This window comes from Leptonychotes weddellii, chromosome 2, assembly GCF_054177405.1.
Source record: "Leptonychotes weddellii isolate Sample4059 chromosome 2, ASM5417740v2, whole genome shotgun sequence".
NCBI classification, from domain to species: domain Eukaryota; kingdom Metazoa; phylum Chordata; class Mammalia; order Carnivora; family Phocidae; genus Leptonychotes; species Leptonychotes weddellii.
Genome location: NC_138370.1, coordinates 123,516,990 through 123,529,485, shown reverse-complemented (window position 1 = coordinate 123,529,485; position 12,496 = coordinate 123,516,990). Strand labels below are relative to the sequence as shown.

Sequence of the window (12,496 nt, the reverse complement as noted above, 5' to 3'; positions counted from 1 at the left end):
TCAGTATGTTTCTCTAAGGACTTGAAAGCAAAATAATCTCAAAATCGTTACCATACCTAAGAAATGAATAATAATCCCTTAATATCATCACATACCTGGTCAGTATTCACACATCCCTGATTATCTTTTTTTTTTTTTTTAATTTATTTGATCAGGGATCCAAGTAAATTCTATACATTGCAATTGCTTGATATGGATCTTAATCCTCTTTTAATCTGAGGGCTTTCCTTTCATCTCTTTTTGTTTTGTCTCCCTGTAATTTATTTTTGAAGAAACCAGGTCATTTGTCCCATATGGTCCCCATCCTGGATTTTGCTTGACTACAAACTCCTGCTGTCATTTAGCACGCTTCTCTGGGCCTTGTAGCTCCTGTAATTTAGTAGGTACCAGAAGTTTGATCAGATTCTGGCTGGATTTTTTTGTTTTTTGTTTTTTTTCCAAAACTCCATCCTAGGTGCTGGAAGGGTTTTGCCTGAGGGTAGCCATTTTGGAAACAAAACCAATTGTCAAGGTACACAGCCAACGCACGTAAATTCAAGGCCGGGGAAATAAGGAGGGAGCTGCGCGACTGTGCCGCCGAGTGCGGTGTGTGAGGATCCCCTTCCCAACTCCGGCGGCGGGCTGAGCCCTGCCTCCCCCGTTGTTCTGGCTTCACCTGTCTGTTCCTGCCTCTCCTTTCCTGATTCAACCACTGGGCGCCAAGACTTCTATGGGACCGGAAGTCAGCGTTTCCCTGAGACCAGACTACAGGCTATTTCTAGCTGATTGATGAGGGATCAACATTTTCTGGCCGCGACTGCTGAGACTCAGAGCATTTGCTCAGGGTGACACCTAGTGGCTTTAAAAGCATAATTTTAAGGCGTAGAGGCCCTTTTTTAGTTTTTAAATATGTATTTTTATTGTATTTTTTCAATTGCAAAACTATCCCATGAGGATTAGAAAACCTCAAAGGATATTGAGTAATAATAGCCTTGGTGATAAGATTTGTTTTTTCGAGATTTCCCTCACAACTTTCCTGGGGCGCTCTTCCCACTTAGTGGGGAGTCGGCTTCTCCCTCTGCCTCTGCCCCTGCTTGTGCTCTCTTTCTCTCTTAAATAAATAAATAAATATCTTTTAAAAATTAATTAATTAATTAATTAAAATTAAAATACGGATCAAAGGTTTGAGTTCTATAGAAACAAACGCTCACATTTAAAGCAATGATTGTTAAAGATTTATGAAACATTAATTATACCTGCATGTGTATTCTATGTCCAGCAGCAGGAGTAATTGTTTAATAATAACAACAAAGCCCCAAAATACTTACAAATTGAAGACATGTCAAAAATCTCAAAACAGAAAAAGACTTTCATGATAATTAATATATTCTTAGAAAACAATGTTTTTGGGGAGTATGAGCACTTCCTAAAATTATCCTTCCATTTTGATTAACATGGCTAAACTTTAATTCCTTGGATTGTCAATGTTTGGGGTTATTTATGCAATTATCCCAAAAGCTAGTGGCTTAAGACAACAATAACCATTTATTATATTTCATGATTCTGTGCATTAATGGGGCTCAGCTGGGTGATTCTTCTGCTCCATGTGTTATCAGCCAGGGCTGCTATTGGCTGGGTTGGAACACCAGCAAACCTAGCTTTGTTCAGTTATAGGTGTGTTCCTGGTGGTCTTTGGCTGTATGGTGTTCACTGCACAAAACATTTATGGATGTTATAAATTATTCGTTTCTACTAGCATTTAAGAACTACCATTTGTCAAATTTTGGTGTAGTATCAAAGAAAACTGTTTGATTACACACAATTATCTGAAAAGGTTATTAAAATACTCCATTCTTTTTCAATTACATATCCATACGAGGTTCGATTTTTTTTCATATACTTCAGCCAACAAAACATCACAGCAGATTGCCAGCAGAAGCAGATATAATAATCCAGCTGTCTTCTTTTTTAAATTTTTTTAATTTTTATTTTTTTAAAGATTTTATTTATTTATTTGACAGAGAGAGACACAGTGAGAGAGGGAACACAAGCAGGGGGACTGGGAGAGGGAGAAGCAGGCTCTCCGCTGAGCAGGGAGCCTGATGCGGGGCTCAATCCCAGATCCCTGGGATCATGACCTGAGCCGAAGGCAGGCGCTTAACGACTGAGCCACCCAGGCGCCCCTCCAGCTGTCTTCTAATAAGCCAGACATTGAAGAGATTTTCAAATATGTAAAACAATGCCACTCTTCTCAGTATTTTCTTTGTTTTGTGATATATAGTTAATCTTCTTTAAAATGTGTTATTTATTATCAATTTCTTGATTTTGATAAATCACTGTAATGAAGTAAGATGGAGGAGGGTGATGGGAACATGGGATCTCTCTGCATTATTTAACTTCTTATAGTCTATAATTACTTCAAAATAAAAAGTTTAAAAATATGTTACTTATGTTGACATTTAATAAATATATTGTTCTTTTTAAACAATTAATAAGTATCTTAACTATTTCTCAGTTTCAATTTCTAATACAGTAAACATCAACAGATATAACCCATATAAGGAAAAGCTCTTTGAGACCTTCAATAATTTTTAACAGTGTAAAAGGATCCTGTGATCAAAAACTTTGAGAATCGCTGTGATGTAGGTAATGGAGGAAGTGGAGAGAATGAGAAATAATATGGCTTAGACTAGGGAAGAGTAAGAAGAAGTTCCATTCTGGATGTGTTTTGAAGGCAGAGTCAACAAGATTTGTGGATGGATTGGTTGTGGGAAATGAGAAAAAGAAGTTTTTGGGGTTTTGTGTGGGGTTTTTTTTTTTTGCTTGTTTTGCATAAGGAAACTGGTAGGATGAAATTGACATATAATCAGATCATAAGAGGAAAAGATTTTGGGGGGAATATAGGAGCTTATTTTGTAAATGTTAAGTTTTGAATGTCCATTAAAGCTCCAAGTGAAGTAGGTATGTTTCATTTCTCTCCATCAGTCTGTTAATACTACTTGTGGGTATTTGGCAGTTTCCTCATCTTAAATCTAAATTGTTAGGTTTCTGAATTGGCCTCTCATACTTACAGTTAAACCAGTGCAAAAAGTGCTTAGAGTCTTACCAAATAATCACCCTTCACTATTGCAGGGTAAACTAGTTAGCTCAGCAGGATGCAAGCCTGGCTGCACATTAGAATCACCTGGGGAGGGACACCTGGGTGGCTCAGATGGTTAAGCGTCTGCCTTCGGCTCAGGTCACGATCCCAGGGTCCTGGGATCGAGTCCCGCATCGGGCTCCCTGCTAGGCAGGAAGCCTGCTTCTCCCTCTGCCGCTGCCTCTATCTCTCTCTCTGACTCTCATGAATAAATAAATAAAACAAAAAAAAAAAATTAAAAGAAAAAAAAAAAGAATCACCGGGGGAGCATTTTAAACATTCCGATAGCATGGCCTCAAGAGATTTTGATTTAGTGCATCTGGAGTGAGGCCACAGGCAGCCTTTGTTTTAAAAGCTCCCCAGAGGGTGCCTGGGTGGCTCAGTTGGTTTAGCGACTGCCTTCAGCTCAGGTCATGATCCTGGAGTCCTGGGATTGAGTCCCGAATCAGACTCCCCGCTCAGCAGGGAGTCTGCTTCTCCCTCTGACCCTACCTCCCCCCCCCCCACGCCTCATGCTCTCTCTGTCTCATTCTTTCTCTCTCAAATAAATAAATAAAATCTTTAAAAAAATAAAATAAAATCTCCCCAGATGATTTTAATTAGCAGTTTAAGGCCACATCACTAGATTAGAGGTATGATTTTGCTATTTCTTCCTTGCACAATTTTAAAATTCCTTTTAAATTAAAACTCCCTTGAAACAACTCCCTACTAATTCACTATGCTAATGGAGAAAGGAAATCTTTTCTGAGCCTTGAGTGTGCGCATAGGACTTGCCCACTGCGGGACACAGAGCCAGAAGGCTGTAAGACAGCAAACAGTGAGTGCCCCTGAAGAAGGCAAGATGCTTCCCAGAAAACTGGTTAGAATGAGCAGAACAGCCTGATATGAATCTGTGATTGTGCTATCTACACTCAAGAAAGGACCTCCAGGTTTAGCAATCAACCCACAGAGCTCCACTACAACCAACCGGTTCTGGATCGACAAGCCAAGGACTTGTTTCAACTACCCATCACTTGTGAAGCTTTGTGACTTTTGCCTTGATAGGCCTCACCCTTGCCTTTGTTTGGAGAGAGATGGTCTTTGTGGGCCATTGCCCAGATGCGAGTAAATCCCCAAAGCTCTATCTCACTGACACTGAGTTATCCTTTTGTTTGTTTTATGAGTTATTCCTTTGAAGCCTCAGAATATTTGCTTACCTTTAATCACAATGAAGTGGGGAATGTCATGAAATGGCATGAAAATAACAAGCACTTTATTTGTTGAATTTGAGCCGTTTGCACAAGATATGTCAGACAGATATAAACATGAATTCAGGGGCGTTTGGGTGGCTCAGTGGTTTAAGCATCTGCCTTCAGCTTGGGTCATGATCTCAAGGTCCTGGGATCGAGCCCCATGTCGAGCTCTGCAGGGAGTCTGTTTCTCTCCCTCTGCCCTTCCCCACTGCTGGTGCTCTCTCTCTCTCTCAAATAAATAAATAGAATCTTAAAAAAAACATAAATTCACTAGTATATTTGATCTCTTAGTTACTAATTCAGGCAAGATAAACACATGGGTCATATGTATTCACTAAAATATCTTAACTCTTCTCTGGATTGTACTCACCGAAGGAAATCCAGACTTTTCTAGAGTAGTAGAATAAGAAAATAAAACATTTTCCAAGAAGCAAGTTGTGTCGTTTTCTATGCTGTGGAGCAAATGACCACAAACTTAGTGGCTTAGAACAACATACCTTTATTATCTAATAGTTTTTGTGGGCCAGGAGTCTGGGCATGGCTTTACTACATCCTCAGCTCAAGGTCTCACACACCTGCAGTCAAGGTGTTGGCCAGGCTGCATTTCCATCTGGAGGCTCAATTACATCTGGAATAATCTGCTTCCAAGCTAAATAGGGTTGTTTGCAAAATGTGTTTCCTTACAGCTGTATGATTGAAGACCCTGGCTTTGTGTAGCCACCCATTGGAAGCCATCTGTAAATCCTACAAGCCACCCAAAGTTCCTTGCCACACGGGTTCCTTCAACATCACCTGTTGCTTCGTCAAGCCAGCTAGGATCATCTTTTGCTCCAGTCTACTAACAAACATTTTTATATAATGTAATGTAATCACAAGATTAACACCCACCACTTTTGCCATATTCTGTTGGTTAGAAGCAAGTCACAGGTCCTGCCTGCATTCACGGGGAGGCATCACACAAAGGCAAGAACACCAGGAGGCAGGAAATCATTGAGGGCAGGAGGCACTTTAGAGATTGTTTGCCACAGAAGAAAAAGGGCTCGCTCAATGTCAAACCAAACAGATGATGTAGTCCTGGCAAAACTGGAAAGAACACTGACTGGAGCAGGGATCACGGGTCCTGGTCCTGGCCGTGTCATTAACTAGATCTTTTACGCAGCTAGCTTTCTGGACCTCAACTTCCTTACTTTAAAAATAAAATGAGGTGGGAAGACTCTAAGTCAGAAAGGTAGATTAAAATAGCACAGAAATACCAACATTCATCCTTAGCAAAAATTACAGATGATTACACTCAGAGCTTGTGAGTTCATGGATGTGCTCAGTCCTAAAAAGCAAGCTGCCATTAAAATGTTCACACCTGTGTCAACTTGACCATGGATGCCCAGATTTTTGGTTAGATGTTATTTCTGAGTACACCTAATGAGGTTAACATTTGAATGGGTAGACTGAGTAAAGCAGATTGCCCTCCCTAATGTGGGTGGGCCTCATCCTATTCCCTGTAGGCCTGGATAGAATAGAAGGCTGAGTAAAAAGGAATTCTCTCTCTCTGCTTGACTTTCTTCTTTGAGCTGAGACCTCTGTCTTCTCCTGCCTTTGGATTCAAGCTCAGACTGTACTTAAACCATCGGCCCTCCTGGTACTTAGGCCTACAGACTTGGATTGGGACCACACCACGATCAGCTCTCCTGGGTCTCCATCTTGCTGACTGCAAGTCTTGGGATTTCTCAGCCTCCATAATCATGTGAGCCAATTCCTTATAGGAAATCTTCTTATAGACTGATACGGTACTCTGTGACAAAGTAATCCGTTCCTGGGATTTTATCTTAAGACAATGTATAATTCCAAAGACTTTTGTAAAACAAGCTATATGTACAAAGTTATTAACCATGGTGTTATTGATAATAATGAAAAACTAAAAACAATGCACATGTTTCACTCCTGGAGAGTAACTGAACAAATTACAGTGCGTCCAATTGAAAGAAAATTATGCAGCCATTAAACTAATAATCATGAGGACTATGTAGCAACACAGGAAAGTATTTACAAGTAGATGTGATTTTATTTTTTAAAAAAGCAGAACATTAAATTATATAAAAACTATAGTTATAACAAGAAAAATAAATAATGAAAAGAATCCATGTTTGGGTCATGGGATTGCACAATTTTTCATAACTTTATCAATAAGATTTTTTAAAAACAATAATTAAGGGGCGCCTGGGTGGCTCAGTCATTAAGCGTCTGCCTTCGGCTCAGGTCATGATCCCAGGGTCCTGGGATTGAGCCCCGCATCGGGCTCCCTGCTCAGCTGGAAGCCTGCTTCTCCCTCTCCCACTCCCCTTGCTTGTGTTCCCTCTCTTGCTGTCTCTGTCAAATAAATAAAATCTTAAAAAAAACCCACAATAATTAAAATGTATGAAATGAAAACAATGAGGGGATTGAATTATCAGTGGTTCTTAACTGGGGTAGACTTGAGAATTTAAAATATTTATACCTGGGTCTTACCCTGTGAAACTTCTGAGATGGGGATGGGGTACCTACATATTTAAACACACACACACACACACACACAAAAACACACAAACACACCCAAAGAGCTGATTCTGACGCACACTGGTAGGCAATTTCTCAGCCTAAAATTCCACAAACCTCTGGAGAATAAGGGAGCTATTCCAGGGACAAGCTCAGTCTTGGCTATAAGGCACCATGGGAGCCGGACACCAGGCTGCTCTTAGGGTGTGCTGGGCTTGCTGCAGCCACTGTCGTTAGTGTTTGTGGCTTGGGGGCAATCTGAGGCATCGCCCTCTGTGCAGGATTGCTCCACAAGGCGGAAGGCCTCCAGGAACTCATTGATGTCGATGTGGCCATCCTTGTTGAAGTCAATGCTCCGGGCAAGGTCACAGATGCAGTCATCTGTAATGTCAATGTTCATATGAGAGCTGAACAGCTTCCAGGTCTGCCTGAACTCGTCCAGTGAGATGAACCCTTAGCAGAGAGAGGAACTCATGTCAGTGAGTCAGTCTAATTTTCAATGTTCATTTCCTCTGACATTCTTGCAGGGACACCTGTTCCTTACCGTTGAACAGACAAAGATACCCAAGGCCTTGTATCTAGTTTAAACTCCCAAGGGGGTGGCACAAAACCAAGGGATCACCAGTGGTTCTCAACTCGGAGCAGTTTTGCTTCCCTTCTTCTGGAGACATTTTTGATTGTCATGACCGGGGTGGTGGTGAGTGTTACTCGTATCTAGTACATAAATGCCAGGGATGCTGCTAAATATCCTACAATACACAGGATGGACCCCAAAACAAAGAAATATTCAGGCCAACATGTCAATAGTGACAATCCTGAGAAGCCACATGTTAAGTCATCCCAAACATATAATTTATTTTGCTTATTAAAAGCCTTTGGACCCATACACCTATGGTCAATTGATTTTTTTTTTTTTTACAAGGGTTCCAAGACCATTCAATGGGGAAAGAATTGTGTTTTCAACATATGGTAGTAGACAACTGCATATCCTCATGTAAAAGAATGAAGCTAAACCCCCTACCTTGCACTACCAACAAAAATTGACTCAAAATGAATCAAAGACCTAATTGGAAGAGCTAAAAGTATAAAACTCTTAGAAAAAAAACATAGATGTAAATCTCTGTGACCTTGGAATATGTCATGGTTTCTTAGATATGACACCAAAAACACAAACAACAAAAAAGATAAATTGGACTTTTTTTTTAATTAAAAAACTTTGTGCATCAAAGGAAACTACCAAGAAAGTGAAAAGACAATCTATAAAGTTGGAGAACATATTTGCAAATCATATATCTGATCATGGCATAGTATCTAGAACATATAAAGAACTCTCATAACTCAACAACAAAAAGATGAATAACTCAAAAGATGGGCAAAGGATCTGAATCGACATTTCTCCAGAGAATATATAAAAATTTCCAATAAGCACATGAAAAGATGCTCAATATCATTGGTTATTAAGGAAAAGCAAATCAAAACCATGAGATACTGCACACCCAGCAGGAATGGCTATAAAACAGGGTGGGGGTTGCAAGTGTTGGTGATGATAGGAGAATAAGGAGAGACTGGAGCCCTCAAACCTTGTCAATAGGATTCTGAAATGGTATAGCCACTGTAGAAAACAGTTTGGCAGTTCCTCAAAAAGCAAAACATAGTTTTATGATATGATTCAGCAATTGCACTCCTAGGAATACATCCAGGAGAATAAAAAAACATATGTTCACATAAAAAGTTGTACACAAATGTTCACAGCGTCATTATGCATAAAAGCCAAAAAGTGGAAACCATCTAAATGTCTATCAACTGATGAATGGATAAACAAAATGTGGTATATATATCCATACAATGGAATATTAGCCAGCTATAAAGAGGAATAAAGAACTAATACATGCTACAACATGGATGAACTGTGAATACATTACGCAAAGTAAAAGAAGCCAGACACCAAAAGCCATAATATTGTAGGATTCCAATTATACAAAATGTCCAGACTAGGCAAATCCTTAGAGACAGAAAGCAGACTAATGGGTGTCAGGGGCTGATGGAGAAGGGACAGGGATAGAGAGTGACTGCTAATGGGTCTGGGTTTCTTTTTAGGGTGATGAAATGTTCTATAATTGGATAGTAGTGATGCTTACACAACCTTGTGAATATACTAAGAACCAGTGAACTGAACGTTTTAAGTGAATAAATTATACGGTATGTGAATTATACCTAAAAATAGGTGGGAAGAGAGTAGTAACATTGAAAAAGGTCTTTGGACCATTGGGGGAACAGGGTGAGAGCATCCAAGACATCCCTGTACATTTTTTGGTATGTCCTGTAAATCTGTAATTATTCCAAAATAAGGATTTAAAAAAGAATACTTCGGGAGTGAGATTGTAAAATTCTTTCTGCTCTAGGCACTCCCCATTACTTTATGGCTATTTTTGATACAACTATAAGGGACACCACATCTTCTAATCACAGTTTTTTCTATGAGAAGTTCTCATCCAGTTTGTCTGCATTCTCTGCCCTACCCCTCCTCTATATGGATTGCTCGTAGTGCCCAAATATTTTTCTAGTTTCTGCCATTTATTTATAAGCATAATCATTTACTTTGCTCCCGAAGTGCTCGAGTAGAGAGCTAAATGATCAGGAAGGAGACTGAAGGGTGGGAGGTAAAGTACGTATTTTGCGTCAGAAGTGATAGGCTAGTGAGTGTCTTCACCTGAATGATCACTGTCTATGATCCTAAAGATGGTCTCCAGGTTGGATCGGTTCCGATACAGTGTTTCCAGCAAACTTGACTGTATGTTCTGCAAAAGAAAATACATGTTCTTTCTATATCTTATGTTTAGGCTTGCCCTAATATATAATTAACCCACAATCGACCCTGACAATAAGATACGGTTGAAACAGACTGAAGAGATTTTATTCCCAACCCCTTCAGCCTACCAAATAATCTAAGGGTTTAAGAAGTACTTATAGACCATGATGAAAATGTTCTAAAATGGACCCTGGTAATGGCTGTATGTATCTGTGAATATATGAAAAACCGCTGAATTGTACAGTTTGAATGGATGAATTGTATGGCACATGAATTATATTGAAATAAAGCCATTTTAAAAAGTACCTAGCCCAAGGCCTCACATACATTATACATTCATTAAGTATTTACTGAATAAATCCTTTTTTTTTTTTTTTTTTAGTGAGGGAAGCAGGATGGTGCCAGGGAAGTCAGACAGACCTGGGTTTGAGTCCCAATTCTACAATCTAGAAGCTTGGTGAGCAGTGCCTCATAGGTATAATGGTGCTGATAATACCATACTCTTGGGGTAGGTATTTTGAGGATAAATTGAGGCAACATATGTAAGTCACTTAACACAAAACCTGACATATAAAAACTCAACAAGTAGTTCCCTTTTCGCATCTATCGTCTTTTCTGGGTTCTCAATATCTGACTGTTTCTGATTCAAAGTTCTCCATCGGGAGCTTCATGGGCCCCAGTATGGCTTCATCCAGCATCTTCACACCATTACCTCATGGCTCAATTGTTCTTTGGCCAAGCCCTCCAGCCAGGACTTGTACTCCAACGTGTTATCCATAGAACTGCTCACCAGCTGTGGCCTCAGCATCCGCCAGGGGAGTCCTAGACGCAGCACAGACTCCACGGCTTCTGCCCAGTCACTAAGGGAGATGAAACCTACAGCAACGAGATGATTTGTTGACTTGTCACTTATAAGTCCAGCGTCCTGCCCCGCAGTGCAGACTTTTTTGTCCCAACATACTTCTTGCTGTCTGCAGGTAATAGAAATAATGGGCACTGTCACTATTTTTGTGGGTCCAGGTAGAGTTTGCTGGAAACTGGGGTTGCAAGATAAAATACAGGATGCCCAATTAAATAAGAATTTCAGAAAGACCACAAAGTATATGGCCCAAATATTGCATGGGACATAATTATATTTTAAAATTATTTGTTGTCTATCTATAATTCAAATTTAATTAGGCATCCTGTTTGTTTGTTTGTTTTTTAAGATTTTATTTATTTATTTGACAGAGACACAGCGAGAGAGGGAACACAAGCAGGGGGAGTGGCAGAGGGAGAAGCAGGCTCTCCGCTGAGCAGGGAGCCCGATGCGGGGCTCGATCCCAGGACCCCGGGGTCATGACCTGAACCGAAGGCAGACGCTTAACGACTGAGCCACCCAGGCGCCCCTAGGCATCCTGTTTTTGTTAAACATCCTGTTTTTGCTAAATCTGGCAACACTATTGAAAAGTCACATAACGCTCCTATAAAGGATATCCTAAAACTATATGTATATATAGCATTAGTTGTTGATACATATATGAACAGATATTGCTGTGAATTTATGATTGTTACTGCTATTTTCTAATAGGGCTATATATATGTGGTCAATGTCTATTAGACATTCTATTGAGTTGAACAAAGACAAAATTTCTAGCTTTGATTATAGAACACAGAATAGATATGTACACACTAAGCAAGAACAAGAAGCCAAATCATTGATCTTTTGCTAATTTTGGATATATGCTTGTAACCTCCCCCACTAGTTGCTTTTTGCTTAGTTCTGGCCTTGTCACCATCCCTTTCACTCCATTTCTTTTCACCATCTCCGTCTATATTTAGCTAAATTCACATTCTGTTAAAAGCTTGGAATTTTAGGGGCACCTGAGTGGCTCAGTCGGTTAAGTGTATGCCTTCAGCTCAGGTCATGATCCTGGTGTGCTGGGACCGAGCCCCGCATCGGGCTCCCTGCTCCGTGGAAAGCCTGCTTCTCCCTCTGCCCTTCACCCTGCTTGTGCTCTCTCTCACTTTCTCTCTTTCTCTCAAATAAATAAATAAAATCTTTAAAAAATAAATAAAAGTTTGGAATTTTAAAATTTAGAAAAGATAACTGGAGCATTAAGTTGAATAAAATGAAGAAAGTAGTCAAAGATGTCCTTTGGTCATTAGTTCAACAAATACTGGTTTGATAACTTCTGCGACACAGTTTTTCTTGGCCAGCTTCCTTTTAGGAATATTTTCTTGCTTGGTCTCACCGGTTCTTTTTGTTTTTGTTTTTCTTTTTTAAAAAAGATTTTATTTATTTATTTGACAGAGAGAGGCACAGCGAGAGAGGGAACACAAGCAGGGGGAGTGGGAGAGGGAGAAGCAGGCTTCCTGCCGAGCAGGGAGCCCGATGTGGGGCTCGATCCCAGGACCCTGAGATCATGACCTGAGCCGAAGGCAGACGCTTAACGACTGAGCCACCCAGGTACCCCATGGTCTCACCGGTCTTATCTGCATCATGCTTCTTAAATTCACCAAGAAGATGGGAGGAATGAGCAAATAACTTTTCCCGCAGAGATCTCAGAGCTGACTCCTCTACTCTGCTAATCCTGGGACAGGAGATGAAAATAAACATTTTTAAGAAGTTAACATAGAGGAAATAGCCATGGGTTTGTTTTTCTTACCACACTCCTCTCTCTCTCTTAACATCTCAACCTCCCTAGAGCTCAGTCTGGGGGAGGAGAGCTCAGTTTTTGAAGGAAAACCTCCATCTCCTATTTCTCCCACTTCTCCCTGCTGGGTACAAATAGGACCTGCCCCTGTCCTTCCCAGTGCCGGATAGTG

General features: G+C 40.2%; 1 protein-coding gene across 1 annotated transcript in view; it reads right to left on the bottom strand.

Moving 5' to 3' along the window:
• Window positions 1-6,389: 6,389 nt before the first annotated feature.
• Window positions 6,390-12,496, bottom strand: part of PPEF2 (protein phosphatase with EF-hand domain 2) — a 213,795-nt gene continuing 207,688 nt past the window's right edge. The window contains exons 15-18 of the mRNA XM_006744036.3: window positions 12,155-12,261; window positions 10,401-10,564; window positions 9,590-9,677; window positions 6,390-7,332 (exon numbers count right to left, since the gene is read on the bottom strand). Of these exons, the coding sequence (XP_006744099.3) occupies window positions 7,079-7,332; window positions 9,590-9,677; window positions 10,401-10,564; window positions 12,155-12,261 (613 nt within the window). The 3' untranslated portion in view covers window positions 6,390-7,078. The remainder of the gene's footprint in view (window positions 7,333-9,589; window positions 9,678-10,400; window positions 10,565-12,154; window positions 12,262-12,496) is intronic.